Source organism: Symphalangus syndactylus, chromosome 12 (assembly GCF_028878055.3).
Source record: "Symphalangus syndactylus isolate Jambi chromosome 12, NHGRI_mSymSyn1-v2.1_pri, whole genome shotgun sequence".
Taxonomy (NCBI): Eukaryota; Metazoa; Chordata; class Mammalia; order Primates; family Hylobatidae; genus Symphalangus; species Symphalangus syndactylus.
The window spans coordinates 39,902,110-39,926,525 of record NC_072441.2 but is presented as its reverse complement, the minus strand read 5'-3'; the positions used below and the strand labels follow the sequence as shown (position 1 = coordinate 39,926,525).

General features: G+C 35.2%; 1 protein-coding gene across 1 annotated transcript in view; it reads left to right on the top strand.

Moving 5' to 3' along the window:
- The window catches only part of COL24A1 (collagen type XXIV alpha 1 chain), a 486,748-nt gene that overhangs the window by 138,195 nt on the left and 324,137 nt on the right, over positions 1-24,416 (top strand). Inside the window, exons 8-9 of the mRNA XM_063624268.1 lie at positions 6,100-6,153; positions 9,492-9,545. Of these exons, the coding sequence (XP_063480338.1) occupies positions 6,100-6,153; positions 9,492-9,545 (108 nt within the window). The remainder of the gene's footprint in view (positions 1-6,099; positions 6,154-9,491; positions 9,546-24,416) is intronic.

Here is a 24,416-nt window from a genome sequence, read left to right as displayed (position 1 = left end):
CTGTGGTGACCAGCAACTGATATTTATGTTCAATTCTTTCAGCCTTCCACCTGCTTCTGTTGAGCTCTTTGGAGTCTACTTCATATACGCACATGTTAGTGTCAGCCAAGGATTGAAAAATCTATATCCAGCATTTGAGGGAAGCTCCTTTCTTTTCTTCCTCTCCTTTCCTTTCCTCTCCTCTGCTCCCCTACCCTTTCCTTTCTTTCTCTTCCTTCTCTCTCTTTCCTTCCTTTCTTCTTTTTCCTTTCTTTTAATTTTCTTCCCCAATTTACAGTCATTCTGGTAGCCCCTTACTCTGACCTCTGACACTGTTGGCAAAAGGTCTATTTCTGCTTTAATTCTAGTCACTCCATGCAGACTGGGGAGTATCCTCAGGAGACAAGCTGTATAAATATGTATTACACAAAGTATGGGTCTCCCTTTCAAGGGTTGAATCCCCTCCAGTGTATCCTGTTTTTGGTTGCTCTCCTGTATACTCACATAATTTTGTTTTATGTATCTTATCCTGACTTTGTAATCATTATCTACAGGAGGATTCATCCCATACATGCTACTCTGTCACTATCTGGACCAGAATTTCCAAGAGCTCTTTCTTGGACATATTCAACTGAGATGACTATTTAACATCCAAGTGGAGATTTAAAAATAGGATATGGATCTGGAGTTCAGGGGACATGCCATAGCTAGAAATACAGTTTAGAGTCATCAGTGTATATGTGGAATTTAAAGATACAGAGGTCATGAGATCATCTAGGGATGAATGCAGATAATGTCCAAAGACTAAGTCTTATGGGGGGTACTCCAGAGTTTAATAAATAGGAAGAGGAAGAGGAAGAAGAAGGAGGAGGAGGAGGAGGAAAAGGGAAGGAGGAGGAGGAGGAAAAGGGGAGGAGGAGGAGGAGGAATAAGAATAAGAATAAGAAAAAGAAGAAGAAGAAGTAGGAGAAGGACGAGGGAGGAGGAGGAGGGAGGAGGAGGAGGGAGGAGGAGTGGGGAGGAGGAGGGGGGATGAGGAGAAGAAGAAAGAGGAGGAGAAGGAGAAAAAGGAGAAGACGAAGAAAGAAAAAAGAAGGAGAACAACAACAACAATACAATAACAACAAGATTGAGAAAGAATGATAAGTGAAGTAGGATAGTGGTAGGGACAAAAAAGTCTGTGTAGAGTAGGTCTGAGAGAGAACAAAGGGAGAGGAGGTCTCCTAGCTAACAGAAACAACTTAGGAGTTTCACTCTAAAAGGGAATAGCATAAGGAGCAGAAAGGAGACATGTGGGCTCAAGGAAAGCTGTTTTTAAGATGACAAAACTTAAAGTATGTTTACTGTAATGGAAATTATCCTGGATATGTAGAAATTATCCTGAAGAGAAGTAAAAGTTAAAATAATGCAGGGACAACAGTGCGTCAATGATGGCCTGGTGAAAGAATGGTGGATTTGGCTGTTTAATGAGAGAAGGCAGAGTATTTTAGAACAGAGTTAGGTTGAGGTAGTGGATTTGGTTCTGAGAACTTATAAAAATTAAAAACAAGATCACCAGCTAAGAGGAAAGAAAGAGAAGGAGTTATGAAATAATCATCTATAAAAATGGGAATGTGAATTGACTAAGGCAATTATTGGACACATTAAATAAAAGACCAAACAATGAAAGAAGTTATGAATTTAAAGTGAAGTTTGTCAACATGAATTTTTTCTCTTAGTCACATTCAGCTGTTAGGCAGGTGCAGAATAGGTAGAATTTAGATTTAAGAATTTCCAGGTAAGCTTATAAGACAGAGAGAGAAAGGGGAAGTAGGGTCATTTATGTATGCAATGGAGTGACTATGTTAGACCCGTGTATTTAGGCTGAGGAGGAAAGTCAGGCCATAAGGGGGATGAACCAATGAAAATGTGGTAGGATCCACATATTAGCAGCTTCAGTGAATCAAATAAATGTTAAAGTTGTGGGGTCCTATGAAGAGTGAGCTAAAGATAGGAAGTGTTGGTTGGAGAGTGTAATTGAGATTATGAAGCTTATGTGGTTATTAGTAATGTCAAAGTCAAGAATATCCAAATGATGCTACCTCAAGGTCATGTCATTTAGTGTTTCCTTTGTGATATTCTCACAATTTAGTTCATTCATACTCTGAATTTTTAGATTCTAAATTATTCTCTATTAAAGTTTTGCTGCTTCATTAATAATTCACTCAAAAGTTGTGTTATCTGCTTTCCAAGATGCCAACAATTGTAAAAGTCATTTTAATAATAATTATTTTTAGTCCTGTTAATTTTAGTACTGACTACTAATACCTTTATAATCCATAGAGAATTTGGTCCTAAAACTCATTATTATTAATCCGAGTTTACAGAGGAGAAATCTCAAATTGAGAGATTAAATGAATTGTTTGGTTTTTTCACTCCAAATCCCAAGGCTCTTTCAATTATATTGAGCAGATGCTAATCTAAGATAAATCTGTTCTAACATGTTAATGGGTCCTATACTACTTGGGGAGTTTCCCTCCCTAGACCGAGGGCCCTCTGGAGATTCAATAATGGTCTAAAAGACTTACTCTGATAAAAATGATTTTAAACTCTAGCAGATCGGTGGGATAGTTGGAACTTTGAGTAACAAAGAATAAGCAATTTCCTTTTCCTCTTACTCATGGTCAAAAGGATATATATTTCCTTTAATAAAAGTCATGCAGAAGTAAGTGGAAGTTGGTACTGAGGTTCAGAGTCAGTTATGATTAATTAATGAATTTATAAGTATTTTATATAATTCCAAAGGGGATTTGAAAAACGAATCAAGTGAGATGAAAAGTGTGTCAAGGGTCCAACAGTTGATACAAAATGAGGGAGAAAATAAGAAATTTTGGAGTTTTCTCCTTCAATGCAGAGAAGTATGCGCTACTTCCTTGACATTTTAGATAAAGTTGGCATTATTCAATAGTCTTCACTGCATGCATTTTATATTAGGAAGGATCAGCCAGCCTACAACTAGCCAAGTTAAGAGCATTTCCTCCACACTGACTTGAAATTCCCACTCTAAAACATGAGTTGATCAATTAACTCAATCATATTTGTGTAGAACAAAGAGAAATTTGACATATATGTGTCAGATGTGTTGCCCAGATGTATAAAACATGTGAATAAGAAAAAGTACCCTTTAAAATCCAATTTTTATTGTTCAGTTGATTACTTTTGCCCACTCTATCAATTTTTAAAGTGGAGATTAAACATTAAATTATTTGATGATATTAAGAAAGCTGACAGATGATAGAAAATTCAAACAGGATCTAAACATAAGAATTTTTAACATGATATTTATAATAAAAACATTGGCCACAAAGGGTTTTATTATATTTAAACTTTTCAAGGGCTATCATTTCTTATTTTAAAAATCTTTGTAAATTATAGCCTTGAATCAACTAGTTAGCTTTTATAATAAAGGATTAAAATATATTAAAACCAATAGATAAGATTTTTAATAGGCATTGTGATACAAGAAAGAAAATGGACCTTGTTTGCCAATATTTTCCTAAGTAATCCTTAGCAAGTCAATTAACTCTTCTGGGCTTTATTGCTTCTTTTATCTACAAAATATGTTTTACTAGATCAGCTCTAATTACTTTTATAAATTCTAAGTATATTACATTTTTTGATGATAAGTTTTTAAATATTAAGATATCACCAAAGCCATTTGTTAGGTTTCATAACCTTGTAACCAATGACCTAAAATTGTAGCCTTAATAGTGGAGCGAACAGTGATGGCTATGATAAAAAAGAGATCAACCTAGAAGACAAACTTTCCTTATAGAAAAAAAAATTTTTTTGAGTTCAGGGGTCCATGTGCAAGTTTGTTACATAAGTAACGTTGTGTCATTAGGGGTTTCTTTTACAGATTATTTCATCACCCAGGTATTGAGCCTAGTTCCCATTAGTTATTTTTCCTGATCCTCTCCCACCTCCCACCCCATGTCTCTTGTTCCCCTCTCTGTGTCCATGTGTTCTCATCATTTAGCTTTCACTTATAAGTGAGAATATGTGGTATTTGGTTTTCTGTTCCTGTGTGAGTATGTTAAGGATAATGATTTCTAGCTCCATCCATGTCCTTATAAAGGACATGATCTCATTCTTTTTTATGGCTGCATAGTATTCCATGGTGTATATACAGTACCACATTTTCTTTATCCAGTCTATCATTGATGGGCATTTAGGTTGAGTTCATGTCATTTCTATTGTGAATAGCGCTGCAATGAACATATGCATGCATTTGTCTTTATAACAGAATGATTTCTATTCCTTTGGGTATATACCCAGTAATGGGATTGCTGAGTCGAATGGTATTTCTGTCTCTAGGTCTTTGAGGAGTAGCCACACTGTCTTCCACAATGAGTGAACTGATTTATACTCCCATCAACAGTGAATAAGCATTTCTTTTTCTCTGCAGCATTACCAGCATCTGTTATTTTTTGACTTTTTCAAAACAGCCATTCTGTCTGGTGTGAGATGGTATCTCATTGTGGTTTTGAATTGCATTTCTCTAATGATCAGTAATGTTGAGATTTTTTTCATATGCTTGTTGGCTGCATGTATGTCCTCTTTTGAAAAGTTTCTTTTCATATCCCTCGCACACTTTTTAATGGGGTTGTTTGTATTTTTCTTGTAAATTTGTTTAAGTTCCTATACATGCTGGGTATTTGACCTTTGTTGGATGCATAGTTTGCAAAAATGTTCTCCCATTCTGTAGGTTGTTTGTTTACACTGTTGATAGTTTCTTTTTCTGTGCAGAAGCTCTTTGGTTTAATTAGATCCCACTTGTCAATTTTTGTTTTTTTGCGATTGCCTTTGGTGTCTTCATCATGAAATCTTTGCCTGTGCCTACGTACTAAATCATATTGCCTAGGTTGTTTTCCATGGTTTTTATAGTTTTGGGTTTTACATTTAAGTATTTAATCCACAGACACATAGACCAGTGGAATAGAATAGAGAACACAGAAATAAGACTGCACACCTACAGCTATCTGATCTTCGAAAAACCTGACAAAAGCGAGCAATGGGGAAAGGATTCCCTATTCAATAAGTGGTGCTGGGATAACTGGCTAGCCATATGCAGAACATTAAAACTGGACCCCCCTTCCTTACACCATGTAGAATTTTTCTTTGACTATAGAATACAGGACTCTGCCAGTAAGGGTTCATTTCTAATTTGCAAAATGAAAATACTGGTGGACACGCAGGACTTTTCTTTTGGTATTCCATCTTTCATCAGTCAGCTTAAGTGTTATTTAAAAGCATCCCTGAATATGTAAAAAAGACATGACTATTTCCCAGTGAAAATAGTATTTAGAAGTATCTAGGAAGGAGAATTATTTATTCTTAGTTGAAAATGGTAATAAAATCAGAATTTGAATTTAAAAGAATCTCCATTGTGGCCCCTATATTTTGAGATATGACAAATTGTTTGAAAAAGAGTGACTTTGCTACTATGCATCATAAAAATATTTTAATATCGTACCCAAAAGCTTTAGCTGAAACCTAATGTCATATTTATCTTGAAATGTAAAAGATAAAGATCCCCAGACTGTGAAACGTATCTAATTTTATAACAGAATAAAAAGAATTTTGTGGATTAGAGGTATCTTTTTTATGTTCATTTTTCATAATAATAAAAGTAATACATGTGCATTGTAATATTTTGGAAAATATTTAAACTTGGAATGATATCTTAGAATTTTAAGGATTATTATAAACAGTTTTCTTTTACTAAAGTAATAGTCTTTCAATGCTAAAATAGGAATAACAATATGTCACAAAAATGGAAAAAATAATAAATCTTTACCTAGGTCCTTCAAGAAAAATGTTTCAATAGTAGTATATCTTTAAATTTATTAGATTAAGAAATCAACTATGTCTAGAGAATTTTTATGAATCTTCTCATCATTTAAAAATAAGGCTAAGAAAAATATACATTAAAAAATGAAATAATGCCTATCTCAATGTAAAATTATTTTATTTAACACCATATAATGTATATAACATCTGGTAATAAATACCTGAAGATATATGACACATTATGTGCAACTTATGCTTCACCAACTGTTTTATAACTATTTTATTTAGGGCCCCAAAGGAGATCCAGGATTTTCCCCAGGTCAAGCTGTTCCTGGAGAAAAGGTAATTATTTGACCATGAAATGAAATTATGGTAATATATTTCAAGCATTTTAAAATAATTTTAAACATTTTAAAATGCAGATTTTACTGTATCAGACAGGAAAAAAAAACATGAGAATTAATTATTGGATTTTAATGAAGGAAGAACTATTTGAAGAATTAAGTAAATTTTATCACCAGTTTCACTTATTGATTTAAGTCTTAACATTACTTTTATTAAAGGTCTACTGTGGCCTGCCACTGTACTATCTGCCAATGAGGGGGTGGATGGGGTAAAAATTACAACAGGATGTGGTCCTAACTGCAAAGATTTTGCTGTTAATACATATGCACACAATAATATATAAATTATAATGTCAATTTACATATTTTTAGAATAGTTTCACATACTTTATGATGGTTAAGTACCATGGTAATCTCTGTGAGAGAAGCAGTCACCATTATCTTGTTTTCCCATTGAGAAAACAGAATTCATAGATTTTAACTGACTTATCACATGGACAGTAAATGGCAGAGTTGATGATATATCCAAATTTTTGGACTTCTCATCCAGTATGCTTTTCATTTCATCATAATGCTGCCAATACAAACATATACATATTTTAGTAAAAACTAGTTTTAAAGCAAAGATAACTACAAAAACTTTATTGGGAGAAGGATACTGTTTTCTAGTGAGGATAAATACAAATGGAGTCTTAGGAGGACATCTGGGAAGTTTTGTTTAGACAGGCACTTTATAAATGTAATATAATTACGGGATGTGTTTGTTTATGTAGTATACGTTCACAAACTTTAAAAATCCCTGAACAATTTTGGTGGTTACAAAATCGATCTGATCTTATTGGCCTACAGAAACTATCATAAAGTTTGAAATCTGATCTTTTTATTGGCTTACAGAAACAATTGTAAACTTAAAAAAAAAAATTACTCTACAGATACTATATGAAAGAGTAAATACTCAAAAAATTATTTTATTTTGTTTTTAAATTTTTTACTGGTATACAATAGTTACACATATTTTAGGAGTACATACTCATCATTTTTTAAATCTAAAATTTTAGTAATTTTATTATTGTGGTGGAACTGAGTTCACTGAGTCTAAATAACTTGGAATAGATTATTATTATAAACATAGTATTTTCATTACTGTCTTAATTATTGCAAGGACAAAATTCTGCAATATGAGAAACACAAGTGCCATATTTTAAAATATATAAATATAATATATTTGATTTCTTCACTTAAAATTTAGAAATTAGAGGCCCACTCAGTTTTGGTGACTATATTAAGTAAAACCCCTAGATTAAACATTCATATTTATATCAAATACTTGGTCTTATCTTTCCCTGTGGCTTCTCTGAGCAAAATATAGGGTGATTCAATATGGGAGTTCAGACTTGGAAGCATGTTAGTCTTTTTTTTACTTTTTGAGTTACTTATATACTAACTGTGGTTAAAACTGTAACAGAAACATAGTAAGATATAAAATTTAATAGTATATTGCCATAGAGCTTTAGTAAAATCCAACTTTTAAAATTAATAGGGGTATTCCTAAAATGGTAAAATTTAAAAATGATCTCTTAGAAATTGTACTTACATTAAATTGGATTCAAATATACTGAGGAAAAAGGAAACTGGTTATACACATAAATCTGAACACAGATAAAATACAAACATTAACTTCGTGGAAGTAGAAGGGGATTGGCAAACAATTTTATTTTAACCATTTAGCCATTTTTTTTTTTTTTTTTTTTTTTTGAGACGGAGTCTCGCTCTGTCGCCCAGGCTGGAGTGCAGTGGTGCAATCTCGGCTCACTGCAAGCTCCACCTCCCGGGTTCACGCCATTCTCCTGCCTCAGCCTCTCCGAGTAGCTGGGACTACAGGCGCCCGCCACCACGCCCGGCTAATTTTTTGTATTTTTAGTAGAGATGGGGTTTCACCGTGGTCTCGATCTCCTGACCTCGTGATCTGCCCGCCTCGGCCTCCCAAAGTGCTGGGATTACAAGCGTGAGCCACCGCGCCCGGCCCATTTAGCCATTTTTAACAATAAATATATGGTCAATGGTGAAAGAGAAAAATAAAGTACTTCACCATGTAACACCCACTAAGTAACATCTGTAATAGATCATACACAAGGTTTTAAGCCCTTTGGGGGCTTAAAAAGAGCATGCATAGATCATTTTTAAATGGTGTAAGTTTTTCCTTTCCCATAAGACAGGTGAGATGACATTGACATCATCATCATCACCATCATCATTATCAACCTCATTTTCCAGAGGAGGAATCTGAGGAGAAATTAAATGATTCCTTCATGTCTAAAGCTAGTGGAAGAGGACCAGCCTCTAGTCTCCTCTTTCCTCGTACAGTTTTATCTTCCTTCTATCAGACTAATAAATGTAAAAAAGGTAGCGCTAATCAGTAATGCCTAGTCTGTTCAAGCCAAGCACATGATGGACTTCCCAATCTATTTTCGCTCGTTACTTCGGGGTGAGGGATGTTCTGTGGAGCTGGCACGCAGGATGAAAGGCACCAGCTCAGCTCCGGAAGCGGAAGTGCCTCCTGTGCATCACGTGAACCTAGCTGGTCCCACCACAGCCCGTGAGATTCTCTCTGGGAGACCTACCAGGCTGCAGGTCCTCACAGAAACAGAGTAGGGGTGACACCTCAACAGCTGTTTCACAATGCACTTGTAGATTTTTTAAGGAAACTGCTTTCAATTTTTTTTTTTTTTTTTTTGTCTGAGACAGAGACAGAGTTTCACTCTTGTTGCCCAGGCTGGAGTGCAGTGGCGAGATCTTGGCTCACTGCAACCTCCACCTCCCAGGTTCAAGTGATTCTCCTGCCTCAGCCTCCTGAGTAGCTGGGATTACAGGTGCCCGCCACCATGCCCGGCTAGTTTTTTGTATTTTTAGTAGAGACGGGTTTCACCATGTTGGCCAGGCTGGTTTTGAATTTCTGGCCTCAAGCAATCCACCTGTCTCGGCCTTCCAAAGTGCTAGGATTACAGGCGTGGGCCGCCGCGCCCAGCCCTACTTTCAATTTTTAAAACATAGTAGACCTTGGACTGAGGCGAAGTTTGACAGCAAGGGCATTATTACAGAAAAGAACATCAGAGAAAATGGAGCAAGGATATGGAGGTGGGAAAATATAGTCCAGTTATTAAGCCCTGGAAGATATAAGGAAGCGCAGGAAGCCTCAGAAACGGGCTCAAAGATTGTGAAGATTGGAAATGATGGTAGTAAAAGCTGATGTCCAAAATTAAAAGGAGCTTTAATTTTCAAGAGAATTATAATTTTCAATTCTCTTTCATGACATTAAATTCTGTATTTTGTTTACAGGGTGATCAAGGCCTTTCTGGATTAATGGGCCCCCCTGGTATGCAAGGTGATAAGGTAAGATGGAATTTTACTTCTTTTCTTTCTTTCTTTTTTTTTTTTTTTTTGTCTTTTTCTTCAGGGATCCTTGTTCTGAAACATAATTAGATGATATATGGATCTTGGAGGTCTTCAGTGACTATGATCTCATTTTGAAGTTGACCCTAAAACTAATGTTTTAAAATTCCTTTTCTCAGCAAAAGAAAATTAGGATGCCATCATCATCCCGGAAAGTGGTGCCCACAAAAGGCAGAATCTTATGAAAAATAAAAGAAGACCCTTCAATTAATAATGGGCACAGAATTCACATGCAAGAGAAAGTCAGTCAGTGATAGAATATTGAAGCTTTCCTTTTGAAAACTATATTAGGGAAATGACCTACTTCTGAGACCTTGAAGTCACTTTATGACTTTTGTATGCCCAAATTGAGGTTTACTTGCTTATAGGTAATACATATGGATTTGTTAAGGGGTTTTCATTTTACTGGGAAATAATAATCTCTGTCTTGAGGTATATACAGATGTGAGGCTTGAAGGGTAGGATGGAAGTGAAGTGAGGATTGGGGGTAGCTAGTGAAAAACAGTAGTTGTGTTCATATGACTAAGCTTTTTGTGAGGTAGAAAGGAGTACTGACACAGTTGCAATAATTATTTTATAAAATATATCTTGTAGTTTCCTGGATTAACAGAAGAAGTTATACTATCTGGTCAGCTTGTTTTTTCCCAAACACTAAGTTATTGATTTTCTGCAGGGAATGAGGAAAATAAAAAATTTCTTCTTAAGGTGTTAAGAGCACCAAAATATTGTAGGGTAGTATTTGACTTGATATGGATATCTAAATACATACAATAATGAGCTGTGTTGTTGTCTTAGTGTTCCATATTCCTTTCCTATTGGGAGACTTAGGTTGCAAGTGGTATTCAGGCCCTGGTTGCTTCGTTCAAGCCCCAACTGCCATTTTGTAGGTTCCATCAACTTTGGGCAGGTTGCTTAACTTCTAAGCTTCAGTTACCTCATTTGTAAATTGTGAAGATAATACTATCCACTTCATAGGGAGTTTGGGGGAAGATAGAATGAGATAATCCTTGCAACACCGTGTCACATAAATTGTCAGCCCTTAGTAAATGTAAACCATCAGCTATTTATCTGGTTTTGGAAATAATCCTGGCCTCTTTTGCTTTCCTTCGTAACCCCTGCTATAGGGCTAAATTGTAAAATAATGAAAAAGTACTCGTGAGAGTATTTTATCTTGAATGACCACACCATTATTTTAATGTCCTTCAGACTACTCTTCATCCTAGACCTTAGTTAGAATCTGGTAATTTCCTTGAGATTGTTGGTTGCCCCCCAAGGATTGTTGGTTGCCCCCCAAGGAGACATGAAACTGCAGAGTGATCATTTCTGACAGAATTGATCTTGATATACAGTCATGAACCTGTTTATTTAATGCTACTTAGTATACATCTGACTACTCATATCTCTTAGGAGATTCTACTGACATATATCATCAAACAAAGAAGACCTCATAATGTGGATATGATGATCTCAATTACTTTAGTTGATATTAAATATACAGTTATTGCATCCTATGCAGTGACACTGTATATGACAGAAGAATAAACTACTCATTACTTTCTATAGTTAAATGATATCTGTGGTTCATGAAATTAGCACTCCAGAAAGGGACACACTAAGTAAATGTTGAGTAGTTTTTGTATAGAAGAGTATGTAACATGCAGTCTCTGGGAGTAAATATTATTCATAGACAAAAAATACTTTGATTTTAACCATTAGAGCAGATTATCATTTTAACTTTGAAGTTGTACTTGTTTAAAGCAGAATTACTAACTTTCAGAGACCTGTGTACATGTTATATGGCCCATCAGTATTTTAAAATAGTAAGAATATATTCTTTTTGGTCTATGTAACATTATTTTGAATTCTTTTTTTCTAGTAAAGTCATATAACAGCATTATTTTAAACATACTAGGCCATAAATTGAATATCTTTCACAGATTTCTTGTTTCTCTTATATGATTTTTTAAAAACCTTTCAATCTGGCTTTTAGTATTAGCTGATAGAAATAGACCCGATAGAAGTCAGGGATCTTGGTGTATTATCAATTAAGAGCTATTGCAGGATCTTATTGAGATAAGGTTTAACTGAAAGTATTTAGAAAGCGACTTACTTTCTGATAAAGGAAGAATCCCTGGTTCACTGATTTGACAGTAGTTCAGAATAGCGTTGAAATATTTGAGATTATTTTGTAATATTTCTTGGAATATTTTCCCCCGTTTCAGAGTGTCTCTATTAATGGAAACTATATACAGATTTTTGAAAAACAGGTATAACTAGGAAAAGGATATAATGGCTCAATTTAAGCCTAAACTAATTCTCCACCTTGCAGGCTTGGAACAAGTTTGTATCATACTCCTTATGGTATGTTTTACTTTAATATGAATATACAATATTTCCTTATGATTGATGCCTGTTACTGGAGAATTATTCTGTTCCTTTGGGGGTTTGATGTTTCATTGCTTTTTCATGTTTGATGTGTTCCTACAATGATTTCTACACATCTGGTGGAAAAATTACCTTTTCTAATTTTATGGAGTAGGTTTCCTAGGGAAAGACTTATTCATATGAATGAGTCTTGGGGTGTTGTTTTGGTGGGATATATTGGCTTTGGTTCTAGGTGAACACAGTAATGTAGTCTCCATGTAGTTTCTTCAGTTGTAATCCATGCTGGTGACATTTATGATTGTCTCAGTGGCCTAGGCTGAGAGAGTTTCTGGTGGTGGTGGTGAGGCTTTGTCAGGGGTGGGCTTGCCACGCTGTTTCTGAGGTCAGGGGCATGTGCATGCACATGGTAGGTCAGCCAACTTGGAGCTGGGTTTGGGGCTATGGGTCTATTACTCTGGCCGGAAGCATGTTAATTCAATATTTGTTAGACAGTGGTATTTAAGTACATCTGTCTACCTCTAGCATGTTGCAAGAGGAAGTAAAATACTGGTTTTCATGAAAGCCAAGGGAACAAATATAGTTTTGGATGACAGATAACAATGACTTCATTTTTCTTTTTCTCTGGAAAGTACCTGTAAATATTAAAATTTTTCTAATATAAACCATACTCAAGTAATCCTTAAAGCTAAAATGTCTGCAAGAAAGTTATGTGAAATACACTAACAACTCATAAAAACCATTGAGGTAAATAAATAGAAGATTAATGTAAAAAAAAAAGTCTTGAAAACTGAAAGTGAAATTGAGATAGAGAAGGCAAGCAAATTAGCAGCAGTATTCTCTTCAGTCTTTAATAGATTTTTTGGTTTGCTCCTTTCTTTTTCCCCTTTTATCCATCCATTCCCATTTTTTGAAACCAGTATTAACATTTTTAACAAGCAATATGTTTTCCCTAGATTGACTGGTTATATTGCCTTAACTAAGCCACCTTCATGTAACTCTTATTTTACTAGGAACTGAAGTATATTTTTACTTCTTACTGAGTGTCTGAATTTTTGCCAAAAAACAGGTAAGTTTGATCCAGAGTACATGCCTGGTTGGATGGAAGACAAGAGTCCTAATTCTGCGTTTGGAATCAAGATAGATTTTTAAGTTTTTTAATATAGCCAATCAGTTGCTATATTAGAATGTGAAGCCTTTTATTTATAATTATAAGAACATTAGCAATCCAATCAATTGAAACAGTTTTTCTAAGTTCAAGAAGATAAGCCATATTGAAGTAGTTAAGCACCTCTTACCACAACTCAGAGCAGTTGTGAAATACGGTGCACACATTTTAAAACAGATTTTTATAAATAATATATTTTATAAACAATATTTTTCTGAATATTGAAAAATCCTCTCAGTTTAGTGATAATTATTAATCAGTGTGAATTTTTATTTTATTTTGAGAGAATTTGTTCAATTATTTTTTAAAAGAATTTTTTCATTGCATAGGAGGTACACAGTAAATATCTGTATAAAGTTGGACAGGAATAAAGAACCAAAAGCATCAAGTGGAATGCACTGTGACTTAATCAGTCACCCCAAAAGTATGCAGCTCTTCATAAACTTTTTAAAGCAAGCATAGTACTAAGGAGCTATATTAATACTGAATATAGATAAGCATAATGACAAAAAAATCAGAGTTGGCATAAAAATCAGTGCCTGAAGAAAGATAATGGAGAATTCTACTGTTCTATAGCCACTCTATAGATCATCTCTCACTGGCTTATTATTCCTATAAAAATCTGCAGAGCTGTGTTTTACTTTGAGTTCCTTCCCAATTCAAGTGTGGTACTGAGTCTAATACAAATGCTGCTGCTTGGGGGTTGTGCTGCCACCACTGTTACCATCTCTGCAATCTGCCATTCCCACTAATGGTAGGGGAAGCTGAGAACAAGGTATCACAGTGCTGAACTCCCTAACAGGCAAGCCAGTGGTTGCCAAAGTGGTGTAGTTTTGCGGACTTTGAAAACTTCCCTGTGTCCAAACATATTTCCCTCAGTCTGGCTCATATGATTGAAATTCCAACATTCATGGCAAGTTCATTTGGCTAAAAGTACTTCAGTTTCCAGAAGTCTTTTAAAATATTTATGCATCCTCAGAATAAGCTGTTATCTGTGATTTAGCATTTCAAGAATTCATCTACCATATTGTTTTTCTATATGAGAGCTAGTTGAGAGGTACTAGGGATCGATGGGACCAAAGAAAAAGCCAAGTACTACTTAAAAGAGATTAGCAAGTCAATATTGTGAGAAATTTGGGACTAACATCGGCACGAATCTGTTGTATGCCTGAGGGAAGTATGTTCTAAGTGAGAAGGTGGGCAGAATAGAGAGGTTTGTGTTGTATTCATCCTATAATTTAAGTCTCCCAAAGTTCTCCAGCTATCTGGGATTATTCTTTTATTTAATGTTTTTAAAAAAATCATTAAAATCTCCATTCTTAGAACATTAGGAACTTTATGATCTTACCCCAAAAAGTGCTTACATTATTTTGATTGTTGATTTTCATCTTGTTCTGAATTCTTGCTTAGGGATTCTTTTTTTGATAACTATACCATCCTATTTTATCACTATTTCTCAATTTTGCCATAGTTTTCTCTGGTTATTTTGGTCAAACCATGAGGCCTTTGTTGTATTCCTCAAGGCATTGCTGACATGAGTCCTGTCATATTTGACAAACTTTACTAGAGAGTTGTAATTACCTAATTTGTAGAATAAGGATATTACATTGTAGAGAAAGAAAATTTAATGTTGGCTTTTAGACAACAATGCAGTAACAGTGGCTAAGGGAAAATATGTGGATTTAGGAAATACGGTATAAGTTGCTTAAGTGTAATGTAAGGACTACATTTCATTCACTGTGGTATTGCAGTTCAGTGTCTGGCATGTAACAAGCACATATTATGAGTGAATGAATGATAACACTGCTCTTAAATTCAGTTGACTGTGCTCCTTCACCTTGCTTGCTTCTCAAAGCACCACTTCCTCGCTGCTGTCTTATTTTCACTGATCCTCTGGCTCCAACCACCCATCATTTTATTTTAGGTTAGCTAAGTAGAACTAGTTAACCTGTTACTCATCACTCAGTGATGTTGCCTTTTACGTGATTATGCACGATGGTTAGTCCACCTTTGCCTCAGCTTCCCGAGACTAGACAGAGCCAAAAGATCCAGGAAAGTTGCCTCAAACAAAAGAGCAGTTTTCTTCCTCAGATAAATTCTGTAACTAACCCTAAAATTCTGCAGTTGTTTTAGTCACACCTTTTTGTCCTGAAATTTGTTCAGCAAACCACTATTATGTAAATGATATTATTTATATGATATAGAGTTGATATGTATATCAACTACATATATGATATATATAGTTCCTGCCTTCAAGTAGCTTTTTTTTTTTTTTTTTTTTTTTGAGACGGAGTCTCGCTGTGTCACCCAGGCTGGAGTGCAGTGCTGCGATCTCGGCTCACTGCAAGCTCCGCCTCCCGAGTTCACGCCATTCTCCTGCCTCAGCCTCCTGAGTAGCTGGGACTACAGGCGCCCGCCACCACCCGTGGCTAATTTTTTTGTATGTTTAATGGAGACGGGGTTTCACTGTGTTAGCCAGGATGGTCTCGATCTCCTGACTTCGTGATTCGCCCACCTCGGCCTCCCAAAGTACCGGGATTACAGGCATGAGCCACCGTGCCCAGCCAGCTTACTGTCTTTAAAAGAAAACAGTTTCAGACTGAGCATCCTAAATCTAAAAATTTGAAATCCAAAGTGCTCCAAAATCTGAATTATTTTGAGTTTCCGCATGATGCTCAAAGGAAAGGCTCATTGGGAACATTTAAGATTTCACATTTTCAGATTTGGGAGGCTCAAGTAGTATAATGCAAATGTTCCAAAATCTGAAAAATTTCAAAATCCAAAACACTCTGGTCCCGAGCATTTCAGGCAAGGGGTAGGTAACCTATACAAAAGTAAATCATTAAAGTATTATAATAAATTAATTATTACATATTATATAAATATGTAAATTATATTTTTATATTATGTGAATATATAAATTATTACAGTATATTTGTATATAAATATATGTTATCATATATTTATATATTTATATAAATATATACAAATTATTATATTTATATATTACATAAATAAATTATGCTATGGCAAGTGTGATTATGAAGATATGAAAGGATTATTATAGTACATAGTGGAGATTCACATAAACTTCCTGGAGGTGAGGGGTGGATGGATACAGAAATCGGAAAGAGGTGACATCTAAGATGATTCTTGAGGATGAGCAGAAGTTATCCTAATGATACTGCACCTAGTGGACAAGTATGCTATCTACACATAGATAATGCATAAGCAAAGGCTGAAAGGTAGGAAGCACTTCTTTGTTTATGAATCATGAAGTGTGAGGGAGGAGGTGTTAAGAGATAAAGCTTGAGGAGTATTGAAGGACTAAATTATAAAGGGATTTATAGGCCGTGTTGAAGCATGTAGAGTACATTATTATGTAGTAGAGAGGTACTACAGGATTGTAAGAAGGGGAGTGCCAGAGGCAAATCCTTTAGTCTCCAGAATTTCTTTTTTTTTTCTTTTTTTTTTAAATTTATTTATTTTTTATTATTATACTTTAGGTTTAGGGTACATGTGCACAATGTGCAGGTTTGTTACATATGTATCCATGTGCCATGTTGTTTTACTGCACCCATTAACTCGTCATTTAGCATTAGGTATATCTCCTAATGCTGTCCCTCCCCCTTACCCCCAACCCACAACAGTCCCCGGAGTGTGATGTTCCCCTTCCTGCATCCATGAGTTCTCATTGTTCAATTCCCGCCTGTGAGTGAGAACATGCGGTGTTTGGTTTTTTGTCCTTGAGATAGTTTACTGAGAATGATGTTTTCCAGTTTCATCCGTGTCCCTACAAAGGACACGAACTCATCATTTTTTATGGCTGCACAGTATTCCATGGTGTATATGTGCCACATTTTCTTAATCCAGTCTATCGTTGTTGGATATTTGGGTTGGTTCCAACTCTTTGCTATTGTGAATAGTGCCGCAATAAACATACGTGTGCATGTGTCTTTATAGCAGCATGATTTATAGTCCTTTGGGTATATACCCAGTAATGGGATGGCTGGGTCAAATGGTATTTCTAGTTCTAGATCCCTGAGGAATCGCCACACTGACTTCCACAATGGTTGAACTAGTTTACAGTCCCACCAACAGTGTAAAAGTGTTCCTATTTCTCCACATCCTCTCCAGCACCTGTTGTTTCCTGATTTTTTAATGATGGCCATTCTAACTGGTGTGAGATGGTATCTCACTGTGGTTTTGATTTGCATTTCTCTGATGGCCAGTGATGATGAGCATTTCTTCATGTGTTTTTTGGCTGCATAAATGTCTTCTTTTGAGAAGTGTCTGTTCATGTCCTTTGCCCACTTTTTGATGGGGTTGTTTGTTTTTTTCTTGTAAATTTGTTTGAGTTCATTGTAGATTCTGGATATTAGCCCTTTGTCAGATGAGTAGCTTGCAAAAATTTTCTCCCATTCTGTAGGTTGCCTGTTCACTCTGATGGTAGTTTCTTTTGCTGTGCAGAAGCTCTTTAGTTTAATTAGATCCCATTTGTCAATTTTGGCTTTTGTTGCCATTGCTTTTGGTGTTTTAGACATGAAGTCCTTGCCCACGCCTATGTCCTGAATGGTATTGCCTAGGTTTTCTTGTAGGATTTTAATGGTTTTAGGTCTAACATGTAAGTCTTTAATCCATCTTGAATTAATTTTTGTATAAGGTGTAAGGAAGGGATCCAGTTTCAGCTTTCTACATATGGCTAGCCAGTTTTCCCAGCACCATTTATTAAATAGGGAATCCTTTCCCCATTTCTTGTTTTTGTCAGGTTTGTCAAAGATCAGATAGTTGTAGATATGCGGCATCATTTCTGAGGGCTCTGTTCTGTTCCATTGATCTATGTCTCTGTTGTGGTACCAGTACCGTGCTGTTTTGGTTACTGTAGCCTTGTAGTATAGTTTGAAGTCAGGTAGCGTGATGCCTCCAGCTTTGTTCTTTTGGCTTAGGATTGACTTGGCAATGCGGGCTCTTTTTTGGTTCCATATGAACTTTAAAGTAGTTTTTTCCAATTCTGTGAAGAAAGTCATTGGTAGCTTGATGGGGATGGCATTGAATCTATAAATTACCTTGGGCAGTATGGCCATTTTCACGATATTGATTCTTCCAACCCATGAGCATGGAATGTTCTTCCATTTGTTTGTATCCTCTTTTATTTCGTTGAGCAGTGGTTTGTAGTTCTCCTTGAAGAGGTCCTTCACATCCCTTGTAAGTTGGATTCCTAGATATTTTATTCTCTTTGAAGCAATTGTGAATGGGAGTTCACTCATGATTTGGCTCTCTGTTTGTCTGTGATTGGTGTACAAGAATGCTTGTGATTTCTGTACATTGATTTTGTATCCTGAGACTTTGCTGAAGTTGCTGATCAGCTTAAGGAGATTTTGGGCTGAGACGATGGGGTTTTCTAGATATACAATCATGTCATCTGCAAACAGGGACAATTTGACTTCCTCTTTTCCTAATTGAATACCCTTTATTTCCTTCTCCTGCCTGATTGCTAGTCTCCAGAATTTCTTTAGCATTTTTGTGAGTTCGAGAGAGATATGCTTCTACCTTTCTGAAACCTAAAAGTTTGTGAAAGGAGGCTTATGATAGAGAGTGGGGGTGATTATACAGAAGCTGCCTTGTGCTGTGTGGAATAGTTTCTCATAAGTTGGAAAAGTCTTTATCTCCATGAATATAAGTTCTTCCCATTTAATGGGGGAAGAGGAAACTTTTAAAAGGAGCAAACCATTGATATATAAAGTTAATAACATAAGGGCATTGAGAATAATTCTCAATGTTATATAAATATTCAGGCAGTCCTTACTTTGTGTGGTTCCAATATACATATATTTTGGTTACCACAAGTTAATTACATAGCATCACTTCCCAAACAACACAATTCATATTTCATTTGCCACAGTATATTAAGTATGATTAACTACATAAAGTACAGACTTTGCTACTGGCCCTTTAGTCCACAAACCACTACATAAGTAATGGAGTGCATCATGACCAATTACCAAACAAGTCATTTCATTCAGTCTGTTGGTGATTCCTCAATCATGTACAGACAGTAAAGTTGTGTTGCTTCCTTGTTTTGCAGTGGTAAATCCATGTGATATTTTACACAGATGAATAATCAAAAGAAGTATTAGCTAACAAAGATGAAATAACAGCAAATAAAGGAGTAGTGATAACATAGGAATTTTAAAAGAAATACTGGACATGAGACACTGCTGACAAATAAGATTCTACATATGCAGCCAGGGAAATTTATTGCAGGTGAACTTTTAGTCATAAATGAATAAGGTAGTTGTGATGAATAGACAAGGATGGTCCAGAGGAAATGACACTGTAAAAAAAAAATTCACATTAGAAGAACTCTTGGAAATATTTCATGACATTGAAAGTGCAAAGGATAAAATGTTGGGAATTGATCCATACTTAGAAGCGAGTATGACAGTTTGCCAAGGCATAGGAAATATGCTTGCTTAGTATGATAATTTAGACAACAACAAGAAGGCAAACACTTTCAAACTAATTTTGATAATTTTTTTCATGTAAATGATGCCTTAATTTCTAATGTTTTCAATTATACTGTGCTAAATTAATACTAGTATAATTTTTTTATTTCCCCATGCAACTATAACCAACAGTAAGAGAGTTTTTAACATTTTAACAAAAATATTTAAAGGTCATGGAACAATTGTAAATTTTCCCATTGGTTATTAAGATTGCTTTGTAATAAAATGTAATAAATGATACTACTGTTTTCCTTATGATTAAACATTTTATTTATATATTCAAATCTTAATTACCGGGAGTAGTTTGAAACTGATTTCTTTTGTAACCACTAATATTTCTGATTTTGATTCAATTGTGTCTTTTTATTTGTCCTATGTGGTCACCTATTGATAACATATTTTTAGGGCTCAAATTTTTGTTAACATATTTATTAAAATTGAAGTCTATATAAAATTAGATTATAAGTTTCATTTATTATTGGAATTCTTGCTGAGGCAATTTATTTATTCATTATTTAATTTTGTAGTTACATAGTAAGTGTATATATTCATGGGGTGCATGACGTATTTTGGTACAGGCTGCAATGCATAATAATCACATCATGGAAAATTGGATATCCATCCTCGCAAACATTTATCCTGTGTGTTACAAACAATCCAATGATACTCTTTATTTATTTTAAATTGTACAATTAAATTATTATTTACTATAGTTTCCCTGTTGTGCTAACAAATACTAGGTCTTATTTATTCTTTGTAACTATTCTTTTCTACTCATTAACTATGCTCCCTTCCCTACCTCTGCCTGATCTCCTATTCCCCTCCCAGCCTCAAATAACCATCCTTCCGTTGCCTGTCTCCATGAATTCAATTTTGTGATATTTAGATCCCACAGATAAGTGAGAACATGTGATGTTTGTCTTTCTGTGCCTGGCTTATTTCACTTAAGCTAATGGCCTCCAGTTCCATCCATGCTGTTGCAAATGACAGAATCTCATTCTTTTTTGTATGGCTGAATAGTACTCCATTGTGTATATGTACCACATTTTTTTATCCATTCATCTGCTGATGGACACTTAGGACACTTCCAAATCTTGGCTATTGTGAACAGTGCTGCAACAAACATGGGAGTGCAGATATCTCTTCGATGAACTGATTTCTTTTCTTCTGGATGTATACCCAGTAGTGGGATTGCTAAATCCAGTGATAGTTTTATTTTTACTTTTTTGAGGAACCTCCAAACTGTTTTCCATAATGGTTGTACTAATTTACCTTCCCATGAATAGTGTATGAGGGTTCTCCTTTTTCCACATCCTCGCCAGCATTCTTTTGGATATAAGCCATCTTAACTGGGGTAAGATTGTAGTTTGGATTTGCATTTCTTTGATGATCAATAATGTTGAGCACTTTTTTATATGCCTGTTTACCATTTCCTTGTCTCATTTTGAAAAATATCTGTTCAAATCTTTTGCCCATTTTTAATTGGATTACTTGATTTTTTTTCCTATAGAGTTGTTTGAGCACTTTGTATATTCTAGTTATTTGTCTCTCATGAGATAGGTAGTTTGCAAATATTTTCTTCTATTTTCTGGGTTGTTTCTTCACTTTGTTGATTGTTTCCTTTGCTGTGTAGAAACTTTTTAACTTGATGCAATCCCATTTGTTCATTTTTGGTTTGGCTGGCTGTGCTTGTGGGGTATTACTGAAGAAATCTTTGCCCAGACCAATGTCCTGGAGAGGTTCCCCAATATTTTCTTGTAGTAGTTTCATAGTTTGAGGTTTTAGATTTAAGTCTTTAATCTATTTTGAATTGATTTTTGTACAAGGCAAGAGACAGGGATCAAGTTTCATTATTCTACATATGGATATCCAGTTTCCCCAGCATCATTTATTGAAGAGTGTCTTTTCCTCAATGTCTGTTCTTGGCAACTTTGTCGAAAATGAGTTCACTGTAGGTGTGTGGATTTATTTCTGGGTTCTCTATTCTGTTACTTTTGTCTGTGTGTCTGTTTTTATGTTGATACCATGCTGTTTTGGTTACTGTAGCTCTGCAGTATAATTTGAAATCAGGTAATGTGATTCATCCAGTTTTGTTCTCTTTGCTCAGGATAGCTTTGGCTATTCTGGGTCTTTTGTGGTTCCACATAAATTTTAGGATTGCTTTTTTCTATTTCTGTGGAGAATATTACTGGTATTTTGATACAGATTGTATTGAATCTGTAGATTACTTTGGGCAGTATGGACATCTTAAAAATACTGATTCTTCCAATTCATGAACATGGAATATCTTTCCATTTTTTGGTGTCCTCTTCAATTTCTTTCATCAGTGTTTTATAGTTTTTATTATAGAGATCTTTTACTTATTTGGTTAATTCCTAGTTTATTTTATGTGTGGCTATTGTAAATGGGATTGCTTTTTAAATTTCTTTTTCCAGTTGTTCATTGTTGGCATATTGAAATGCTACTGATTTTTATATGTTGATTTTGTATACTACCACTTAACTGAATTTGTTTATCAGTTCTAATAGGTTTTGTTTTTTTGGTGGAAACTTTAGGTTTTACCAGCTATAACTTCATGTCATCTGCAAACAAGGATAATTTAGCTTCTTCCTTTCCAATTTGGATGCCCGTTATTTTTTTCTGTTGTCTGATTGCTGTAGTTAAGATTTTCAGTACTATGTTGAATAACAGTGGAGAAAGTGGGCATCCTTGTCGTGTTCCAGATCTAATAGGAAAAGCTTTCAGTATTTCCCCATTCAGAATGATACTAGCTGTGGGTCTATCATATATGGCTTTTATTATGAAAAGGTATATTCCTTTTATATCCAGTTTTTGAGGGTATTTTTTTATCAAGAAGGGGTGTTGAACTTTATCAAATGCCTTTTCAGCATTAATTGAAATGATAATACGGTTTTTAACCTTCATTCTGTTGATATGATATATCACAGTGATTGATTTGCATGTGTTGAATCATCCTTGCATCCCTGAGATAAATCCCAGTTGGTCATAATGAATCGTCTTTTTAATGTATTGTTGAATTCAATTTATGAGTATTTTGTTGAAGATTTTTGTATCAATATTTATCAGAGATTGCAGTTTTCTTTTTTTAATTTTTTTAAAATTATACTTTAAGTTCTAGGATACATGTGCAGAATGTGCAGGTTTGTTACATAGGTATGCACGTGCCATAGTGGTTTGCACCCATCAACCTGTCATCTGCATTAGGTATTTCTCCTAATGCTAGCCCTCCCCTAGCCTCCCAACCCCCACAGGCCCTGGTGTGTGATGTTCCCCTCCCTGTGTCCATGTGTTCTCATTGTTCAGCTCCCACTTATGAGTGAGAACATGCAGTGTTTTGTTTTCTGTTCCTGTGTTAGTTTGCTAAGAATGATGGTTTCCAGCTTCATCCATGTCCCTGCAAAGAACATGGACTCATCTTTTTATGGCTGCATACTATTCCATGGTGTATATGTGCCACATTTTCTTTATCCATTCTATCATTGATGGGCATTTGGGTTGGTTCCAAGTCTTTCCTATTGTGAATAGTGCTGCAATAAACATATGTGTGCATGTGTCTTTATAGTAGAATGATTCATAATCTTTTAGATATATACCCAGTAATGAGATTGCTGGGTCAAATGGTATTTCTGGTTCTAGATCCTTGAGGAATTGCCACACTATCTTTCACAATGGTTGAACTAATTTACACTCCAACCAACAGTGTAAAAGCTTTCCTGTTTCTCCACATCCTCTCCAGCATCTGTTACTTCCTGGCTTTTTAATGATCACCATTCTAACTGGCATGAGATGGTACCTAATTGTGGTTTTGATTTGCATTTCTCTAATGACCATATGAGCTTTTTTTCATATGTGTGTTGGCCGCATAAATGTCTTCTTTTGAGAAGTCTCTGTTCATAGCCTTTGCCCACATTTTGATGGGGTTGTCTGTTTTTTTTTTCTTGTGAATTTGTTTAAGTTTCTTGTAGATTCTGGATATTAGCCCTTTGTCAGATGGATAGATTGCAAAAATTTTCTCCTGTCCTGTAGATTGTCTGTTCACTCTGATGATAGTTTCTTTTGCTGTGCAGAGCTCTTTAGTTTAATTAGATCCTATTTGTCAATTTTGGCTTTTGTTGGCATTGCTTTTCGTGTTTTAGTCATGAAGTCTTTGCCCATGCCTATGTCCTGAATGGTATTGCCTAGGTTTTCTTCTAGGACTTTTATGGTTTTAGGTCTAACATTTAAGTCTGTAATCCATCTTGAGTTAATTTTTGTATAAGGTGTAAGGAAGGGGTCTAGTTTCAGATTTCTGCATATGGCTAGCCAGTTTTCCCAACACCATTTATTAAATAGGGAATCATTTCCCCATGTCTTGTTTTTGTCAGGTTTGTCAAAGATCAGCTGGTTGTAGATGTATGGTGTTATTTCTGAGGCCTCTGTTCTGTTCCATTGATATATATATATATACATATATGTTTTGGTACCAGTACCATGCTGTTTTGGTTACTGTAGCCTTGTAGTATAGTTTGAAGTCAGGTAGCGTGATGCCTCCAGCTTTGTTCTTTTTGTTTAGGATTGTCTAGGCCATAGGGCTCTTTTTTGGTTCCATATGAAATTTAAAGTAGTTTTTTCTAATTCTGTGAAGAAAGTCAGTGATAGCTTGATGGAGATAGCATTGAATCTATAAATTACTTTGGGCAGTATGGCCATTTTCATGATATTGATTCTTCCTATCCATGAGCATGGAATGTTTTT